Source organism: Suricata suricatta, chromosome 9 (genome assembly GCF_006229205.1).
Source record: "Suricata suricatta isolate VVHF042 chromosome 9, meerkat_22Aug2017_6uvM2_HiC, whole genome shotgun sequence".
NCBI classification, from domain to species: domain Eukaryota; kingdom Metazoa; phylum Chordata; class Mammalia; order Carnivora; family Herpestidae; genus Suricata; species Suricata suricatta.
In genome coordinates this window covers 46,943,260-46,965,305 of record NC_043708.1, presented here as the reverse complement: position 1 = coordinate 46,965,305, position 22,046 = coordinate 46,943,260, and the positions used below count along the sequence as shown (strand labels likewise).

Genomic DNA, 22,046 nt, shown 5'->3' with positions numbered 1-22,046 from the left:
AAACAAACCGTGGACTGAAGGGGGAGGGGGAGGGAGAGGGTGGGAAGGGGGTGAGGCGCACTTGTGGGGAGAAGCACTGGGTGTTACATGGAAACCAATTTGACAATAAACTATTAAAAAAGAAGTCTTACTCTACTCCCTTTTAAAAAAACTCAAGAAAGTCAACTTTCCATTTACCTTGAATAATTGGGAAATGGAGGGTCTACTTAATCAAAGGTTTTTTTAAACATATTTTTTGATAAAACATATACATATGCAATATAAATATATTTTGATAAAATATATAAAATACAAAATGAAAACTAAGCACAATTTATTTTCCTTAGATAACTCAGAAGGTTTTTAGGAATTTCAACATTAAAGGTTAAATTATTAAAATTAAATTCTGATTATTTGCTTAATCAGTACTGAACTTCCTACTTGGTTGGGTAAAAACGAATTTCTCAAATACACTTTAAGGAACCAGGAACTCTCCAATCTTACCAATATTCAAAGGATAAAAAATACTTAAAAGAAAGGATTATGGGTGAATGAAACACTTTGGGTTTGTTCACTTGCCTGTAATATGAGATGATCTTTATGATGCCCTAAGGGAAATCCACTAAGGAACACTTTAAAGAATAGAAGTTAGGACAAAAATACAGGCAAAGTAAGTTGTAGAGCAATTTTTAAAATTACCCTGAATAACTATGGGCAGGTCCAGTAACTTAAAAAATATTGGGATGGACCAAACATAGCAAATATTGCCAAGCTTCAAGTATAATTCTAAGTCTGGGTGAATTTTACCTTGCGCAATTTACTGTATAAAAATAAGGTGGGTTTTTAAGAACCAGATAACTTCATTTAAAAACTAAAATAATTTCTGTTGTTGAAGTTTTTCCAGCTTCTCTATTGCTCATAGTACAACATACGTCTATCAATAACATCTCTCCCTGCATCAAAAGAATCACAACTAGCAGGTGAGGGTGTCAAATCTGTCTGTACATTAGACTCTCACTTCTACATGATTCTAAAAGTTCATGTTATATGGCAAAGTAACCATGACAGTATAACCTTCTATTTTTTCCCAATTATAACGAGGTAGGAAAAAAAACTATCAGAATAGTTTTATACAAAATTTCACACAGAATAGTTTTATATAAAATTTTGCTCCAGGGTTATGGCAAACTGGTCTAATATTTTTCCAAGTTGGCCAAATAAAATAAAGAAAAAGTCACAGAGAATAGTATTAAAAAACCAATCAATTAATTACAATATCTGTAGCCAATTTAGGATTTTCATCAATAAAACAAAACCAATTAAAGTGGAAAAGTAAAAGCATTGAATTATAGTTTAGTAGAATCAATTCCATGAAAAGATGTTATATCAAGCAATATATTTAGAATAAACTTTAACATAGTACTTACTATCTAAACACACTAAAACGGTATCTCTCTCCAACTGTGTTACATGAATAGAATCTAGCTGTTGGCTGCCTTAGAAGGGGAAAAAAAAACAGAGTTACCATTACACAACAGGCTTTAAAAACCAAAGCTTAGAAAAGCAATGCAAATTCTGATTTTTTTTCTGTGATTTAAAAACTAGTCTTTGAAATTTAACACAGAAATTGTATTTTGTAATTATGTCATTTTTCAAAAATGTATGTAAGTCAACTTAGAAAAGAACTTAAAATCCTAAGTATGGCTAAATGAGCTGGGGAAATCTAAGTTAAAGAAAGGTGGAGTGTAGAAGGGAGGGGGAAAGGTACAGAATACAATCTTATTTTACTGGAAATCATGACTTGGTCCATAAAGAAAGTGATTATAGTCCCATGCATGCTGGAACTGGCTTATACTGGGTTATTAAATTTTCAGGAATTTTGTGAGCCACACGACATCAGGTTGGTAGTTTGAAATATTCCCTTGGTGGGAATATTTATACCACAGAAATTAGTATCTATTACAAGCCAGGCTTCTCTGGACCCCAAGTGCTTATTGTTAAACATTTATTAGGACACCACTGGTTCATGTTGATTCTTATTCTCAAAGTGACATTAGTATGGTTCTACATTAACTTCAATAGCTAGGTTGTATAAAGAGTTCTTATAATTTAGCCTATAAAAGAGCAAAAGCCAAAGATACTTAGTAAGAATCCTCAAACTTGATACTTGTAATAACTTCTTCGCAGGTAATAGAGGATAGTATGTGATAAGTAATGAAATAGTTATGACTGACGCTTGCTTGACTTCCTATGTAAAAAAATACTTGATAAATATAGGGTTACAAATGATCAAATAATACACTAGCACAACAGTGAAAGATTCCCTTCATTTCACTTATTATGCAGATTTTAAAGATAAATTCTTGATTTGTTCCAGCTTTAAAGTTTAAGAATAAATTTCCTAACCTTTTTAGAGCTTTTGCTGAGACGTATTTCATAAAATTCTAGGCAAACGAACCATTCTAGGGAAATCCAAGAGCTATTTCCCTGTATCTTTAAATGGTAAAGCTTGGAGATCACACATGAGAAGCTTCTTGTCAAGTCTGAAAAGCACTTGAACTTAAGGATTCTAGGAAGTGTGTTGTGGGGTGGGGTGGGGTGGGGGGAACTGATAGCAACCAAACTAAATCTCTTTGCTTGAGACGCTGATAAAATTTGAAAAATATCTTAGAAAAATTATTTATTAAGTTCGAAAGTTAACTGGTAGCATTTTAAGACCTGTATATGTCAGGAATCATTAAACTCTGCCTTGGTAAAATAATTTGTATCAATAGCCTCAGGCAGATAGAGATCATAAACTGTAAGTACCTGTTCCTCTGGGCTTACTTGAGGAAGAAACTATGTGGACCCTCTGGACCAGCCCATGATAACGGAGCTTATTCTCATTCTTTTATATGCAAAAGCATCCATGTTTTAACATCAGGTTAAAAACACTTACCTGTGCCAATTTCTGTAAACCATGAAGATGCAGAGTTCAAATTGATTGTCTCAAACTGAACGACCTGATTTGACTCGGTGCCCTTGCTAATAGCTACACAGACCATAGGGTATTCCTGTTCTGGTATCACCAGCATCTCAAAAACATTCAAAGGACTTGGCAAAGGAAAATCAAAGTGCTGCAAAAAAACCCCCCAGAAGTATAATTTAGAAACAATCTCCTCATTCATACTATTGAATAAAGCCCCCCCCCCAAATAAAGGCTTTCATTTTCTCCTTGATCTACTTCAAAAAAAAATGACTACCCTAATGATCACTGTAAGGATGACTTTTCTATAAAATAGTTTTATAGAATTGGCCATATTCATCTTTATGGTTCTAATTCTTCTGCAAGTTTATTAACATAAGTTAAAGAGGAAATCTTAACATGAATGCAAGAACCCCTAAATCAAGTAACCACCCATAAATAACTATAAATGTGCTGACCCTAGATAGCAGCACTGAGATCTTATACTTTCAGCTTCAGTTACACACTAGTGTTTTCTAAAGAAAACGACAAAGTCATATGTACCTTTATCAACATGAACTTCTGCATAGGCTCATACCACTGAAGTAAAACAATTCCAGACTGTAAAGCTCCACAGAGGTATTTATGTCCTGTGTAAGGGTTTCTGACTGGAAAGAAACAAAGCAAAACAAATATAACCAAAACACTGACTACCTTGATGTGAAAACATAATAATAGTTTAGTTAATTAAAAGTAACAATTTAGCTATGCTGATCTAAGAGCTAACTCACTTTCTTTATAAAATCACGGATGATATCTGGAGAAACAATGTAATATGGCTACCACTGATGCCAAAATATGGAAGAAGAAACTAGTTTGTGATAATTTAGCTGGTAAAGGAAAATTGTTTCTATTTACCAGGGTGATAAGAGTAAGCAAATAAAGATGATGTCTTTTCTTCTGGCTTTGTTACTCTTTCCTTTTTCACTTTCTTACCTCAATTTTAAATTATACACATTTACTTTTAACATCTTCAGTAGACTAGGTTGTTAAACATAGGAACTTCCTACAAGGACAATATTTTAAGCACTAAAACACCACAACTAGTATGCAACCAAAAAGAGTTTTTTTTGTTTTTTTTTTTAAGTAAACTGACTGAAAGAGAAGGTCTAGGAAGCAACTGAAATCTAGGATTGCATCCTTGTATAGTAGTTTACAGTTGTCTACTTAAGACAAGATGAAAACTTGCCTTACCAGTTTACTAGTTTTCTAACTTTTATATTTTACTACAAATGTAACTTTCTTGACTCAAATCTACAAAAACTCATATTGCTCTATCCTCCCTAATTTGACTCCCATCAGCAATTATGCATATTGATTACAAGAGCAGTTATTTGCAATATTCTCTACCTTAATATATTTATGAATTTATATTTTAGATTATAAGCGTCTAGACTTTTCTTGACTCATAGATCTTGGGAATCCGATAATAGATATGGACCTGATTCTTCCTAGAAAATGTTCATGTAATTTGTTTATAACTAGGAACATATGCTATGGAACTATACAGCATGAAGATCAATGAATACACTCACTGCTTCAACAAATAGAATTAAATAGGAAATTATGAGCCCAGGATCTGAAATCATAGACTGGATCTGATCCCAAGTATCATAGGGTTGTTTAAGGTTTACATTAGGTAAGATAATTATATTGTACAGAATTTAACCTTGCTCCAGAAGAGGTCTAGCCTGTGCCCTGCCCCCCTTTTGGAAGGTAATCTCTAAGCCTCAGGAGAATGTCATGTCTGATAAGAGCATTTTCGTTTGCCTGGGGCCTTGGGTCAATGAATAGTCTCAACAAAATTATTAAAAAATTTTTAAAAATGTTTTATTTATTTTTGAGAGAGAGAGAGAGAGACAGCATGAGCAGGGGAGGGTCAGAGAGAGAGGGAGACACAGAATCTGAAGACAGGCTCCAGGCTCTGAGCTAGCTGTCAGCACAGACCCCGTCGTGGGGCTCGAACCCACGAACCATGAGATCATGAACTGAGCTGAAACCAGACACTCAACAGGCTAAGCCACCCAGGCACCTCTCAACAAAATGATTTAGAGTGGAGGCCTGCAACACTGGACATTCTTAGGGTGAAGGACAGTCATGCCAAAAGACCGACAACGTGATTTAGAGTAGGGGCTTTGGGTCATGCAGTATGAACTGACCTCCAGAGGGACTGGATATTAGATCAGCCATCTAGACGATCAATTATGCCTGTGTGATGGCGCCCTAATAAAAACTGTGAGTACTGAGATTGGGGTCTGCTCCCCGTGGTAGTGCTCCATGTCCACCATCCCACGTCACTGCCAGAAACCTAACACTGTCCATTACTCCATGGGGAGAGGACAACAGAAGCTCTGTTTGGTACTATTCCTGGGCTCTGCCCTGTGCATGTCTTCTCTTGGCGGATTTTCATGTATATCCCTACCATAACTATGAGTATAACCACTTTCAGTGAGTCCTGAGTCCTAGAGAATTTTCTAACATGAGGGTGGTTTTGCAAACTCCCCAAACTTACAATTGATATCAGAAGTGAGGGTGGTCTTGTGTAGACTTCCCTCTAACTTCAGTTAGCTAAACTCCTATAATAATGTTTGTAAATCACTAAGCAACAATGGTTACCTAAATAAAGTGTTAAATAAATGGTAAGTAATAAATGATAAACTAGGATATTAGCAGAGAGACAGCTTCGGGGACTATGGTTAAAAAACTCTAAGAACACTGTGTTCTGTGAAAGCATTAGGTCTATTACCTCTAAACATTTTTATGCCATGTCCTGCCATACAGACTTGTGGTCCAATGGCCCCTTAACTACTTTTTTAAAAATATAAAGCCTACCCTCCTTCCTATTTGATACTATGAGACTCTCCATCACCTTAAAGAATTTTAAAAATGTTCAAAGTTCTAAGCATCCAAGTTTGAGAAATAGCGTTTACTCACCTATGCAACATTTGTGGCAGCCTTTTGTATCAGGAATCTTTGTTGTTAAAGCAAACTTTCTGAAAATATAGGACAATATCAATGTACTCTACTGCAGTGGTTCCCAAACAATGGTTTGTGAATTAGTTGCATCAGAACCAGTCAAGGAGCTTTAAAAAAATGGTCTTGGATTCTGACCCCAAACTATCTGATTTTCTAGGACTGAGGCAGAGCCTGGGAATTTGTATTTATAAAACTTCTACAGGTGATTCTCCTGAACAGTCAAGTTAAGGAAACACTGATCTATTGAATTCTATATGAAATGCACTTTAGAGTAAATTACCTTTCAAAATTAAAACAAAGGGAAGAAGGAAGTTTTTTAGTGGTCAAGGAATACTGGCTGTTTTAAAAATAGACACTATAGCCCTTCATTCCCAATAGAATTAAAATCCTGTACCTTGGTAGTATGCGGTCTGGAAACCTATGGGTTTGAATATGGGCAGCTAATCCTGGTTTTTTGGCTTGCTCAAACAAAGCTATAAGATTATGAGAGTAGAGTTGAAAGGTTTTTCCTATAAAAGAGAAACATGTTACTTTTATGAGAATCTTTTATAGCAGAGAAATGAGAATTTTCAAGCAAAAGAAAACATAATTACCTTCTAAAACAAGGAGTCCAGAAATGTTCAAAGAGCCAAACAAAACAGAAAAACACATACAAAAATAAAACACACACACAAAAAACACAACACCCAGTTAATACCATTTTGAAGGATCACAGAGTTTTAAGAAAGTAGATAACTTGTTTTCTAATACACAAATTAGGTATGTTCTGACTAATAGGTGTTCTCGGAAGAATATATATAAGCCTTAATGAAGCCAGCACAGAAAGAAAAACTGTTAAACACTGCTGTACAACAGACCGAGTTATGACGACACATATGTGAATATTTTAGTATAACATGGAGAATTCTATAAAACTATATCACTTTATCTTTCTGGGATAGACCTATTTGTTAATAATTTATCAAAACACCTTGAATTAAAATTAATTGTGAATAAAGTCTTAAATATAACAACAGATTAAAATACTAAGAAAAGTAGAGCAAACTGATATTATATGCTATAATACAAGGATAATGGGGCTACAATTCCATATAATCAAAACCAAAGGTGTGTTAAGCAGGGGGAGATATGGAAAGTATCTTCTGACTCCTCATTATACATGGTATGGTACTGTAACAACATAAAACAGTATTTATATGTTATTAGAAAACATAAACATACAGTTGACCACTGAACACAAGTTCGAACTATGTGGGTCTGGTTATATGTGGACCTTTTAAAATAAATAAAGTACAGTGTTGTAAATGTATTTTCTTTATGATTTTCTTAACATTTTTTTCCTCTAGTTTAAGACTACAGTATATAATACATGTAACATATAAACATGTGTTAACCAACTTTATATTATCAGTAATGCTTCCAGTCAACAGTAGGCTGTTGTAGTTAAGGTTTGGAGAGTCCTCAGTTATACAGGGATTTTCAAGTGCACCAGAGGTCAATGATCCTAAACCCCCGCATCTTTCAAGGGTCAAATGTATATGGTATAATCTTATGCTACTTTTATCCTCAATAAAAGTCTCTGTATTTTCTCAGAATGCAAACATTCTGCCTAACACCATACCACACTCTTCTACTCTCCACTGTCTCCTTATATACATAGCTAGCTATCCTAGCTAGAACACACATGTAATATGTATGCGTGCACAACCACACAAATAGAGACCCACAGGCAGAATCATGTTTTCTTCTACTGAGCTCTGCTACTTACCTTCATTCAGTCATTTTAACTAGAATATGGAAAGATCTAACTTATAGGCTAATTTCCTCCCATTTTCCTATAATTATTTGTAAGTACATAAGATGTACTCTGTGTGTGCTTTTTAAAGTTTAGTTTTTAAGTTTGTTTATTTATTTTGAGAGAGAGAGAGTAAGCAGGAGAGAGGCAGAGAGAAAGGAAGAGAGAGCATCCCAAGCAGGCTCTGCACTGTCAGCACAGAGCCTGAACTATGGCTTGATCCCATGAACCAGGAAATCATGACTTGAGCCAAAATCAAGAGTCAGATGCTTAACTGAATAAGCCACTCAGCCGTCCTGTCTTTGTGTGGTTTGTAAGCTTCTATCCAAAGACAGGTATGAATAGGGAAAAAAAGAGTAAGAGAGTTAGAGGAAAGTCATTTTATACATATACAATTCAGAATTGTTAAACAGAATTGGGTTTATTTTCATAATAGTAATATATTAATATTTTGGTAATAAAAATAAAAAAACTGGGGGAAGCATGATTAAAATAAAAAAGAATAAGTCCTCTTCCAAAGACTCCAGCTTTTTAGAAGTCATTGATGTGCAATCAAATAATGTGCTCTTTGTAAACACTGTCATCAGCTCAAATAAACATATTTTTGAAGAATCTCTAGTAGGCAACAATTAATAGAAGAGTTTAAATTATACACACACCTAAAATTATGAAAATTACTTTTCTTAAATAGGCCACAGTTCATAATAATCTGCCTATCAGTAAGGCTGTGTATCAGCACTAATGCTGCATAAGTAGCATAAGTAGCTAGGGGCACCTGGGTGGCTTGAGCATCTGACTCTTGGTTTCGGCTTAGGTCATGATCTCATGGTTCATGGGGTTGAGCCCTGTGTTGGGCTATGCACTGACAGTGCGGAACTCGTGTAGGATTCTCTCATTCCTTCTCTCTCTACCCTTCCCCCACTGTGCTGTCTCTCTCTAAATAAATAAACTTAAAAAAAAAAAGCATAAGTAGCTAAAAGGTACATTCAGTACTGAAAAGCCTGACAGTATATAAGAGCCAGGATATAAGACTCCCATATAGAGAAGAACTGAACAAAATTTAAGAAAAACTAAAATAATTAATTATTCTAAGTAGAGAAAGGGGTGGATGCTATTTTAATAGCTGACAGCATTAAGATTATTAATTAAGGGACAGAAAGAAATAATTAACTTTCTTGTACTCTACTATTAGAATGAAAGCAAGCAGCAAACCTCTAGGTAGTCACTTAAATCTGAAAGGTAAGAAAATAGGTTTTGGTATGTAGGAATTGGGGGAAAAAAAAAAGCCTAAAATACCACCTGCCCCCTCCCCCACCCCCGACTCTGAACAACAACCAAAAAAGAAAAAACACAAAATCACAATCAGAATAGGCTGCTCTGGAACACGCTTATTTGTAGGATTTAAAGTATCAGTCCAAAACGGTCCAGAACAACATGAATATTGTCAGCAGACATCGGTGCAAGTCTTCACCACTTACTAACAAGCACTCTGGAGATCATGTCATTTAAATCCTCCCAGCAACCTCATGAGACTGCTATTGTTACCACTGTCTGCATTTCACAGTTAAGAAGACTGAGGCCAACAGAGGGTCCTTGTTCAAGGTCACAGAGATTCTCTGATTCTTTCCCTTCCACTGGTAATCCTCCATGGAAGGCACATAGTGACAGTGACAGGGAGGAGGAGTCTGAGTGGAAGGGGACGGCCGCAGGTGACAACCACTGGGATAGTCCTCAGGTGTTTACACCCTAGGACGTGCTACCTTAACTGAACACAGGGTCCTTTCTCAAAGTTTCTTTCCATTCTAAGTTTGTAGAAAATGTCCCTAAGTTGCAAAGTTACTATAGTTACCCAGAATAACAAATAACATTTAAAAAATAATGTATATTAAAATTATCTTTCTCTTGTGTCAACTATGCTTTAATTAAAAATATTACATTTCTCTGCTTGTCTATGGTTTATTTTTCATATTATTTTCATTAAATACATACCTGATAATGACATTAAAGTATTATTGATAACATAGAGCCAAGTACATTTCCGTGGAAATAACTATAAAGAAAATAAAGGTAATTAAAATTCTCCAGTTTTCATTCCCTTATCCTTTAACATCCAAATTCCAACAGTCTTAAATAGTATAAAAATAATTATTTTCTCTCTTTTAGTAAATCACCAAAACTTTACAGAAAAAAAATCTTGTGACATGAACATGTAAAGAATACTATTTCATCTCCTTAAACATTTAAATCATAAAAATGAAAACTGAAGCCCATATTAATTGATTTAAAATTACAAGATTTCTTTTATTCCATATACCCACACTAATTTCTTGAGTTAAAACCCCTAAATTACCTGTTCCATTGTTGCCTCATGTAGCTCATTGAGATTCAATGTGTAAATACCATCTTCAGTTCCAAAAATAATGTATTGATCTAAAAGATTTAAGATAAATCACCAGAATTTACTATCATTTTCTGAAATAATTCAATAAAATGGCTCTGTGCTTTAATGGTGTTGAGAGTTAGATGGCCACCCACCCACCCAAAGAAAAATTATTTTCTAAAATTCATGCCATCTTCTTTTTTCTCCAATTCTGATCTTATTTTTAAAAGCAGATATATTCTCTGTTGCTCATTTACTCTGGCTTTATCTTATATAATCCTTCCTTTCAATGTAATTGTCATGTCTTAAGATTTTTCAATTTAACTATTTATTTTTGCCAGATATCTCAAATACTCTTTGAAGGGCCCTATAAATTAAATAGAAATGATAAATCATAACACACCAGAAATGATGAGCACACCTAGTGTCCAAATCTTGGTTCCTAAATATACTACTTTCTACTAAAAAGAACTAGGGAGGGCTGTTTGGAGAGAAAATGGATTCTAATTCTGGGGCAAGGAAAGAGTAAGATGAGCCTAGAAATTGTGCTGTGCCAGAAAGGTAGTAAGTGATCAAATATTAAACAAAAGAGCATAGGAACTTCCACTGCTCAAAAATTCTGGGACCATTTAAGTGCTAAAAAAAATAATAATAGTGACATCATATCTCACTGAATAAAAAATAATTCATAAGTTCAATAAATGCTAAACCCAGTTGGTGAAAGTCTGATGAACAAGAGGATACTTATACAGTCTCAATGTATTCCATACTTATTAATTAGCTTAGGAAATCAAGTAATTACTAATTAATTAAAAAGGGAAAAAGTCACTTCTCAGTGGAGAAAGTTAGTGAACACAACCTTAACCAGATGGTCAATGTTAAAACCTAGTGTTGGACAAGCTGATGGTGTGTGCCTTCTGATAGGAGGCACTAAGAAGACCACGATTCTTTCATATTCCCACCAGAAACGTAAAACTTGATGTAAGTATGAGGACTCATCAGAAAAACCCAAATTAAGGGACATTCTACAAAGTAAATAGCTTCAAAAATGTTAAGATCAAGAGAGACAAGGAAAGGTTGAAGAACTGTTCCAGACTAGAGGAGACTGAAGAGATGTGGTAGCTAACTGAAACTTGTGATATTGAACTGGATGTTGTTGGACTGCGGAAAAAAGAAGGGGGAAGCCAATAAAGAACATTACTGAGACGATAATTTAAATATGGACCGTGATGCCAACTATACTTCAATTAAAAAATAAATAGATATGGACTGTGCATTATTAAGTCATTGATAAATTTCCTGATCTTCATAATTGTACTGTGGGCATGTAACAGATGAATCTTGTTCCTAGGAAATACAAAATGATGTATACAGAATTACTTTCAAGTAATTCAAGAAAAAATGCACATATAGATAAATAATAGAAACAACTGATGGTTCTGAGTATAGAGGAGTTTCTTACACTATTTTTCTGAACCGTTTAAGTTACAAACACAATGCCCCTTTATTCTTAAATATTTCAGTGTGCACCTCTCAAAAAAGAAAAACAAAAGTGTTCTATAACCACGGTATAATGATCAAAATCAGGAAATTAACACTGAAACAATACTATTACCTAATCTAATGACTTCACTGATTGAAATTATCAATTGTCCCAGTATTGTCCTTTTTTAATATAACAGAAAATCGCTAATTACAGCTGCAATCACTTGTGACATGCCTGCTTAGTCTCCTTTAATTAGATTAGTTTCCGTATACCTTTAAATTCTAAAAGCTTAAACCAAAACTCTTATCTACCTATTTAGGTTGTTGCAGCTGTCTATATTGTTTAGTCTCTAAAGTCATATTTTTAAACAACCTCAGTTCACTGACCAGAAATACCCTTTCCCATAATAAATATTTTTTTAAAGGTGTATATAAAGGCTCAGAAATTTTAGGGGTATCTAGGTGGTTCAGTCTGTTGAGTGCCCAACTACTGATATCAGCTCACGTCAAGAACGTGCGGTTCATGAGATTGAGCCTGTGTTGGACTTTGCACTGACAGCACAGAGCCTGCTTGGAGTTCTCTCTCTCCCTTTCTCCCTGCCCCTCCCTAGTTCACACACCCGTGCATTAAAAAAAACGTTTAGAAATTTTACCTTTTGTATCAGGATGTATCCAGGATGTTGCACAATTAATTTTCAAAGGGCAGCCATCAAAAACTTTGGAAAAACATGCTCCCATCTTATTTATAAAGAGAGAAATGTTGACTTATTTGATTATGTAATTTTATATATTCTTAGAAAGCAGCTAAGACTGCAAAATGCTAAACTCTTATTTGCATATGTTTATGGTTTCATTACCAAACAAAATTCTTATTTTGATATCATTTAACTCCTTCCACCAAGAAAGTCTCCTATTGTTGCCTTGTGTAATCCACTATTTCAGGGCAAAAATAATTTACCGAAGCATCTACATATGTGAGTAATATATTTTAGGAACTTGAAGTCACCACTTATCTCTAGGACTCATATTTAATAATGTGAAATAATGGATGATATTACTGAGCAACATCATAGTGATTATAATTGTAGTATAACTTCATAATAGTGAAACAGACAAAAAGACTAATACTTATATGACCTACTAGACTTTTACTGAATAAAAAGGTACAATTTATAAAGCATCCCATTCATATGACTGGCTGAACCTCTGTGAAGAGCCAGAGAACAAACTCTAAGATAACCTTTCCAGTTCATTGTGTATGGTTCAATGTGAAAGTGGCTTCAGGGCTAGAAAGGTATGTAATCCATATAATGAAGAGGACACAGTACTATTGATATTATCACATTAAACTTAAAGTGGCCTTTGAAGGCTAATCTGAGAACCCAGCTGCCATGTTTGCAAAAAGTACAACTCTCCAAGTTCTAACCAAGTCACTCACGGGTACATGATTTGGTCCATGGCGTATCAAAATATATTTAGTGCCTTTGTATTTTATGAATCCTTCCTCTCAATAGCTCAAGATACTTGACAGCAAATAAAAAATCTGCTGCTTCAAAAGAGGTGAAAAGTGATTCACATAAAAATATTCCTTACCAGCACTTTTGGGGTGGGTGGAAGGCCATTGATGGCTGGTTTCTGTGGGAAAAATAATTTTTATTGCTATAAGATCTCTTAAGCCTTAAAAAAAACCCATACATTTGGAAATTCAGTTATTCAATTCTTGAATTGAAGAGATTATGCTCCCTGCTACCAAAACAGACACTGCCTCTATATGATAAACATGGTAATAGTTACAACTAATCACCAAATCCCTGTTATACATACTGGGAAATCTCGCTTGTCCTTCTTCCTTGGTAACTGGGGTGCTTGTGCTGATCCTTCTGTATTTTCACTAATTAGTTTTGAGATACCATCACCATTTCCTAAAAAGAATCATGGTTAAAAGCTGAATGAACATACAAATAAGCACCTTCCTTGAAAAATAATTTTCCCTTTCCCCTAACACTTGTTTTCCATTTGGGTGATCCTTTACTGGGAAATATTCTCTAATGGCATAGGAGTTAAAGCATCTTCAGTGCCTCTCTCTAGATTCAAGACCTGGCACTGCATCTTTAGCAGTGGCTTAATCCATGTAAACAACAAATGTCTTTCCATACTGTGAAGAAAATGAAATCTGATATTCAGATATTCAGGTCTGATATTCAAGGCCTTTCATAATTGAACTTCAATCTACCTTTTTAGTCCTATCTCCTAGTATACACCTTTCAAAAGCTCACACTTCTCCCATTAGACTATACTTCAACATAATCCAGGTTTTCATGCTTCAGTGTGTTTGTTCATTCTTTCTTGCTCATCTGGCATGCCGTGTCAGCACTGGCTCCCCATAATGAAGGATCCATCCCCTTTAATGCTCTGCAAGCCTGCTTCCCCCCATTCCTGATCCTTATCTTCCTGAAAAACCTCATATTCTATTACATATAGTTAATTAATGTATGAGACACTTATACAAGCTGTCTTGTCTAACGTTACAGGTACCCATAGGGTATAACTTCTGCTACAGATCTTGTACTTCTGGAGGGCAGGAACATCCATTCATCATTCTAAGACCTATCATATTTAGTAAGAGATCAAACTAGGGTTGACTTGTACTTAATCTATTTACAGCCCATCCACGTGAAATTTTAAAGTAACTTCAGAAAGCTTTAAGCAGTTAAAAGATTGACCAAAGACAGTCTTTAAAATATGAAAATGGCTTTCTGTTCAGTTTTCACTTTGACTTATTTACCCGGATCACAGTATCTAGCTGTACACGCTCTAGGACTGCTGAGTCTGCTAGCCATACCAATAGAGGACGTCTCAGCTACGGGACCACAACTTGGGCTGCTCTGTCTTCTGAGAAACTGGGGAGCTCTGTTCTCTGAATCAGGGCAATGCTTTACAGTTGCTGATTTTTCTTCATCTAGGAGGCTGTCTTCAGGGTAGCTGTTTATCCTTGGCTGTGATAATAAGACAAAAAGTACTTTAATAAATTTGGATATAGAACAGAAACACTTCATTATCATTACACACCAAAGACTTTAGGGGGCGGGAAGGGAGGTGCTCTTTTTCCTTTTTGTTATGTAATTCAATTCACTAGGCTAAGTAAGCAAAATAAACAAGAGCTCAATTACTGTCCCCACTGCCATGTGATTTTTTAATCTCTAAGCCAAAACCAATATAATTTTAAATGGATAAAATTATATAAACAATTCACGAAGTATTTAATAAGTAGGAACAAGCAAGGACTTAATGAAGTAGGACTCCACTGAAATATGAAATTTTGGTACTAAATGAGGATTGTAAATGATGAACTCGATTTCCTCTTCATGCAGCTGAGTATTTTCTCAACTAATTTTTACCTTTTCTCATAGCTATTAAAATATTGTATTTCCCATGAAGTTTTTTCATATATATTCTACATCTTTGTAATCCCTTCTTGAAGAAAACTATTTATTTAAAGCATATTTAAAACAATTTTCAACAAATTCAATAAAATTATTTTTTAATTATTTTATTAGTAAAAAAAGGATTTATTCAAATATTTTAAGTAGCTCACCTTAGGAGGTAGGGGAGGTGGTATTGCACGTTTTGAGGTTGATCTAACACAAGGAGAAAAATGCAATTCAGATGGTAGTAAATGTAACATAAAACAGAGACTATTAAATGTGCATTAAAATATGTTTACATTCTTTAGATCATGATGAAGAGTATTTTTAAAAACCTACAGAAAGAGTATTTTTAAAACCTCATTGTGTCAAACTGTATTAGTAGGACTGTAAAATAGATTTTTATAAAATGAATACAAAGTCCTTTATGGTTATGCTCTGAATATTTAATATGTAATAAAAATTCAACTTAGTGAAAAACAGATTCCAAATTTTAGAGTTGGAAGCCACTGTGAATCACAGATTCAAGTGGCTATATCATCAAACCCTTTTTGCTACCCCAAGTGGGGTCCATAGATCAACAATATTGGCATCACCTTGGAACTTTCATATGTACCTTCTAGATCTATGGAATCAGAACTGTCAGGTGATCCTTCAGGCATATCAGAGCTTGAGAATCACTGATCTAGCTCACTGGTTCCATACACTTATGTACAGATATTGGAATCAATTGGGAAGCTTTTATGATTCTTAGATTCTAGTCCCAAAGACCATATTCTATTGCAGTGATTAGCAAACTTTCTGTAAAGGGCCAGGTAGTAGTAAATATTATAAACTTCAGTCTATTCAATGCTCACAAGTACTTAACTCTTTTGTTATAGTGTGAAAGCAGCCAGAGGGAATATGTAACTAACAAGTAAGGTTGTGTCTCAACAAACCTTCTTTATGAACACTGAAATGTTCATATAATTTTCACATAAAACAAAATATCACTCTTCTTTGGATTTTTTTCAATTATTAAAAAAATCTAAGTACTATTCTAGTTTGTGGACTGTAAAAAACATAGGCAGTGGGCCAGATATGACTTATTGGCCATAGTCTGCTAACCCCAGATCTACAAGCTGAATGTTGGGGTCCCAGAGATCTGTACTTCCAAAGACTTCTCTAGGCACTGCAATGTACATGCTTGGAACATCTAGGCCGGCCCTGCAACTTACTTGTGGAGGCAAGACAGGTCTAGAATACGAAGTAACTATACTGCAGAAGGGATTTGGAGGTTTCTGATTCTGACAACATTTTTTCCCATGACATTATGTACCTCATCTTTCAGTAAATTAGCAACACACATACTAAGTTCAATTTAAAGAAGAAAACCTTAGTGATGAACACATGATGCCTTTGGTAATTAAAAAATCAGAGGCTTTACACTGATAGGAGGCACAGGACGATTTTTTTTAAGAATCAAAATTAAACTTATCAGAATAAATTGCTCCCTCCCAATACTGTTCCAATATAATCAAGTAAAATATAGTTATTAAATTAAAAAACAACTTACTTGCCAGTATTTGCACCATCAACAAAAGGATTCCACTGTAATACAAAGTTTGGGTCTGATGACACTCCCTGTGAAGGAAAAATAGTTTAAAATAGATAATAGATTTTAATGGATTATAATAGATATTAATCATTTTATTTGATTCAAGAAAATATTCAGTGTCATGATTGCTAATCATCTTGGCTTTCAATCAATTTTTTAATCTCTGGTTAGATTTGCTGTCATTTGACATATTTAGGTCAATGACTCACAATCAGTTGACTTAAACTTAAGAAATTCCATAAATATACTGAATATAGTTTTAAAGTGACAAACCCTCTTTACTAATACTAGTATATTCCAAATAAACAGAAAAACATAACTCTGAATTATCTGCATCACTAATCCATTGGTGTGGAAAACTAAACATATTATTAAATTATCATTAACTTATTAGTGTTAATATTTTTTCCCACTGGCATGGAAACTCAGTATTATTATCTATAGCAATATATAAAGTAAGAACACTACTTCCAAATGTTAAAAATGAAGAGACCCATTAACGGAAGGCAATTCCTCTAAAAATTATACTTTGTATCAAAGTTTTAAAATAAATGTTAAGATAACATCTAGGCAACTAATAATAGCTTGCTCTATTACTTTTTTCCATTAAGAAAAGGCTTAACTAAATATTTAACTAAATATTCAAAATATAAGAGCAATGATTAAAAAAGGGGCTATGTTAACAAGTAAATATTAAAAACAATAAGGTGAATGCAAAAACATACTACAAACCTAGCAGAGTCAATAAGAAAAAAGATGAGAGCTTAAAGCTAAACATCAAATTCCATACATTTAAAAACTTTATGTAACTCCCTCAAAAGACTCAGAAGGGTCAAAATGAATGGTTAAAATGGTATATTACACATTGTACCCTAGTCAAAATATGCCCAATGAAAAGCTTTTTCCAACTTGAATATGTGAAATACACTATCAAAATTACTGCTTGAAAGAATATATAACTTTGTTCCTTAGTCAAAGTTTACCTGACTATAAGTTTTCTCAAATTTTAATGTGTAAAGTACTTCTGATATAATAATTCCTACCATTTCATCCCGTGCTTCTGTTTCTTTTCTCAGAGGAGGTTCAAACTGTAATTTGTCAACTGCAAAACAGTAACAGATATTCACCAACCCTGTCTTAAAGGGTTAATTTCAGAAATGTAACAGGAAGTTTATGTATTGGGAGAGGGGAAGGGGGAAAGGAGAAGAAAGAAGACAAAATTTTCTCCTTTTTACTGCAAGAGTACCTTTTTTAATATTTACTAAAATAAGGTAACAATTTGGTATCTTACTACAAATCTACTTAGAAAATTCTTTGTGTATGAGATTTTAAAAAAGTTAAAGTAGGTTACCAAGAAAACTAAAGGTGACTGCCTAAAGGATTGTCTCTGTCTAGGCTTCAGACTCTGTTCTAAAGCTACAACTTTATGGCAGTTGTAGCCTCCCCAAATTACCTATAATTATCTAAAAAGAACAAACATTATTTAAGTTAGATGTTACAATGGAATTCAGAAATTTAATATTATGTTTTGCTCAATGTATATTTTATTTGGCCTACTCTTTTATATGAAATATTCTAAGACAGAGAAAAGGATAGCTGATTAAAGACAGAGAAAAGGATAGCTGATTATCTACTCATAAATTACACAGTTTTAAAATTGCAAAACCTATTGTGACTGAAAGATCAAAAAGAAAAAAAAATCACACTTGCATCATAGAGATTCAAGACCTCCAAATACAATCTTGACAAAAAAAATACATTAGAAAATCATTTTCAAGAAGGATCCAGTTGTCCTTATTCCTAAAACAAGATTTGTAAAGTAATATAAAGTACTCATATAATTCATTAAATAAAAACACTGTCATAAAAATTTTCAAAAAAAGACTGAAGACATTTCAAACACAGTATCTACTTTTTAAAAATAACCTAAAATAAAAAGCTCTTTATTAGTGCTTATTTCTCAACACAATTAAAAAACATCTTACCTCAAAACCACTACTCTAAATTACTACTTCAACTCATCTGAGACAGAGATCAGAGATGAGGCTAAAGTTTTTTTGTTACAACTAGAAATACTTGCAAACAGGTCTAGAGATGAATCACAAGGGTATAAGTATGGAAAAGAAAGATAATAAGAATTATATAACAAGCAAATGTTAAGACTTAAAAAGGAATACCTAGAGAAAACGAGTTTCATAAACATTGAAGATGTTTTAACACATAAGAAAAGTACTATTCTAAAACTACGGTAGCCATAACTATGGCACAGAACGCTATATCATTGTTTTATGTGGTAGATGGGACCTGAAGTTGTTTTGTTTTAGAGAAAATACCAGCAGTACCTTTGGGTGCATCTTTGGCCTATGAAAATACAAAGATGGGGAGGTCTTCTATACACATATTCATTTATCTCTGTAAGATGATGTAGGCTCTAGACATAATGAGGTAACAGGAATTGTATTTCTCCTTCTGCTTTAAACTACTACATACCTGTAACACCAATGTGTATGTGTACAAGCTCGGTGCACATTAATTGTACAAGCAATTTTTTTTTTACAAGCAATTATTTTGAAGCAGTGGGACTATAGTGTTATAGTCCTCGAGAGAAGGGAAATACATGGTGGTAAGATCCACATTTACTCTGGCTTTCTGCCTGGAGGCACTTTTCAAACTAGGGCACAAGAAAGTGGAATCCAAAGAGAAAGTAACAGCCTCACTGGGTGTAGGAAACAAAGACTGAAGATTGAGGCTGTTTAGATAGTGGGAATTTGAAGTGCACAGTGCTAGAAATAAGACAGTGCATAAAGGTGGAGCTCTAAAAATATGCCAAGAGATCTCTTTAAGTCTTTGGATGAATACTAAATTGGCCAAGAGCAAATGCGAGACTATACAAAGTACGTCACAAACAGCCAGCAGAGGAGTGCTGGGCTAAATGCAGATTCCGGTGATCACACAGTACCAGGAAAAACAACTGAATTTCTAACCAGAAGAAAGAGGCTGCTAAATATTATGGTAAAACCTGACACAAGCCTTGAAAGGATCAAGCTGATGCACCACTTAATTAACTCTTTAAACACCTTTCAGAATAAAGAGGACAAAATCCAGACACTCAATGTTGCTCCATAATGTTCAAAATACAATAAAAAAATGACCAGACAAGCAGCAGAAGAGAAACCATAACCACTTGGAAAAAGATACAGAGCTTCAAATGAAGGTGTTACAAATACAGCATTCCAAGTTTCCAAGGAAACAGGTCTCTAGGTCAATTTTCTCAGTATTATTCCTGATATTCACCCCTTCATACATATCCCTTTTTTGTACTGTCACATTTCACTTAAACTGTACTCTTCAAAAACCCTCTAACTCTTCTTGGGGCAAATGGGTGGCTCAGTTGGTTGAACGTCCAACTCTTGATTTCAGGTCAGGTCATGAGCTCACTGTTTGTGAGACTGAGTCCCACACTGGGCTCTGCAGTGACAGTGCGAGGTTGCAATTCTCTCTCCCTCTCTCTCTGCCCCTCCCCTAGCTCGCCCTTGCTATTCTCTCTCTCTCAAAATAAAGCCTAAGAAAAAACCCTCTTACTCTTCTTTTCCTTTGTTTAATTAGATGTTCCATAGTTCCTCTGATGTATGTTTTCCTTCATTGCGAGGAGTCAAGAAACCTGACTTTGCTAGACTACATATTTATCCTTGGTGGTTTCAGATTAGGCCAGGCTTATAATAATAACTATGCCCACTAAAAATACACAGTAGTAGGGGCGCCTGGGTGGCTCAGACAGGTAAGCATCTGACTTTGGCTCAGGTCATGATCTCATGGTTTGTGGGTTCGAGTCCCGTGTCAGGCTCTGTGCTGACAGCTAGCTCAGAACCTGGAGCCTGTCTTCGAATTCTGTGTCTCCCTCTCTCTCTGACCCTCCCCTGCTCATGCTGTGTGTGTGTGTGTGTGTGTGTGTGTGTGTCTCTCAAAAATAAATAAAAACATTAAAAAAATTTAAAAATACACAACCCAAAGAAGTCAACCAAAGAATGGATAAATTGTGTTATGATCATACAATGAAATAGACATTATTGTGAAAACAATGAATTATTGCTATACATGACTTGAATGACTCCCACAGACATACTGTTGAGCAAAAGAAACCAAGTTTATCTGAAAGATCCAGATCCTATTTATCTAAAGATAGAGATCAGGTAAAAATCCATCTATGGGGATAAAAGATCGGAACAGAGATTAGCCTGGGCAGTGGAAAGGCCAGGAGGATATGAAGATAGAAGGGCATCGACTGTAATGAAGCATGAGGAAAGGAGCCTTCAGGGATTCTGATAATGTTCTATATTTTGATCCCCAGATCAAAAATCAGTTTCATGAGTGTATATGTATTTAAAAATCGATCATGCATAGATGCAGAAAAAGTATTTGACAAAATACAACATCCCTTCTTAATAAAAACCCTCGAGAAAGTCGGGATAGAAGGAACTTACTTAAACATTATTAAAGCAATCTATGAAAAGCCCACAGCTAATATCCTCAATGGGGAAAAACTGAGAGCATTCCCCCTGAGATCAGGAACATGACAGGGATGTCCACTCTCACTTCTTGTTTAACATAGTGCTGGAAGTCCTAGAATCAGCAATCAGACAACAAAAGGAAATAAAAGGCATCAGAATTGGCAAAGAAGAAGTCAAACTTTCACTTTTTGCAGATGACATGATACTCTACATGGAAAACCCGATCTACTCCACCAGAAGTCTTCTAGAAATGATCAATGAATTCAGGAAACTCGCAGGCTACAAAATCAATGTACAGAAGTCAGTTGCATTTTTACACACCCAATAATGAAGCAAGAGAAAGAGAAATCAAGAAACGGATCCCATTCACAATTGCACAAAAAAACCATAAAATACCTAGGAATAAACCTAACCAAAGATGTAAACGACCTGTATGATGAAAACTAGAGAAAGCATATGAAAGAAATTGAAGAAGACATAAAGAAATGGAAAAACATCCCATGCTCGTGGATCGGGAGAATAAACATTGTTAAAATGTCATTATTACCCAAAGCAATTTACACATTCAGTGCAATCCCAATCAAAATTGCACCAGCATTCTTCTCAAAGTTAGAACAAACTATCCTAACATTTGTATGAAACCACAAAAGACTCCAAATAGCCAAAGTAATATTGAAGAAGAAAACCAAAATGGGAGGCATCACAGTCCCAGACTTTAGCCTCTACTACAAAGCTATCATCATCAAGACAGTATGGTATTGGCACAAAAACAGATACATACACCAATGAGGGCACTTAAGGGGAAGAGCACTGGGTGTTGTATGGAAAACAATTTGACAATAAAATATTATGGAAAAATAAATAAATAAAGAATAATATAATATCAAAAAAAAAAAA

The 22,046-nt window shown here is 34.6% G+C and overlaps 1 protein-coding gene across 3 annotated transcripts in view; it reads right to left on the bottom strand.

The window, feature by feature from the left end:
• The window catches only part of MAP4K5 (mitogen-activated protein kinase kinase kinase kinase 5), a 104,743-nt gene that overhangs the window by 9,397 nt on the left and 73,300 nt on the right, over nucleotides 1-22,046 (bottom strand). Inside the window, exons 14-28 of one of the 3 annotated variants that reach the window (XM_029951624.1) lie at nucleotides 17,685-17,743; nucleotides 16,600-16,667; nucleotides 15,215-15,257; nucleotides 14,462-14,615; nucleotides 13,444-13,541; nucleotides 13,213-13,254; nucleotides 12,273-12,357; nucleotides 10,105-10,184; nucleotides 9,744-9,804; nucleotides 6,553-6,555; nucleotides 6,354-6,468; nucleotides 5,918-5,976; nucleotides 3,488-3,591; nucleotides 2,918-3,095; nucleotides 1,407-1,475 (exon numbers count right to left, since the gene is read on the bottom strand). In XM_029951624.1, coding sequence (XP_029807484.1) covers nucleotides 1,407-1,475; nucleotides 2,918-3,095; nucleotides 3,488-3,591; nucleotides 5,918-5,976; nucleotides 6,354-6,468; nucleotides 6,553-6,555; nucleotides 9,744-9,804; nucleotides 10,105-10,184; nucleotides 12,273-12,357; nucleotides 13,213-13,254; nucleotides 13,444-13,541; nucleotides 14,462-14,615; nucleotides 15,215-15,257; nucleotides 16,600-16,667; nucleotides 17,685-17,743 — 1,218 coding nt within the window. The remainder of the gene's footprint in view (nucleotides 1-1,406; nucleotides 1,476-2,917; nucleotides 3,096-3,487; nucleotides 3,592-5,917; nucleotides 5,977-6,353; nucleotides 6,469-6,552; nucleotides 6,556-9,743; nucleotides 9,805-10,104; nucleotides 10,185-12,272; nucleotides 12,358-13,212; nucleotides 13,255-13,443; nucleotides 13,542-14,461; nucleotides 14,616-15,214; nucleotides 15,258-16,599; nucleotides 16,668-17,684; nucleotides 17,744-22,046) is intronic. The other 2 variants (XM_029951625.1, XM_029951626.1) reach the window with 2 other exon arrangements.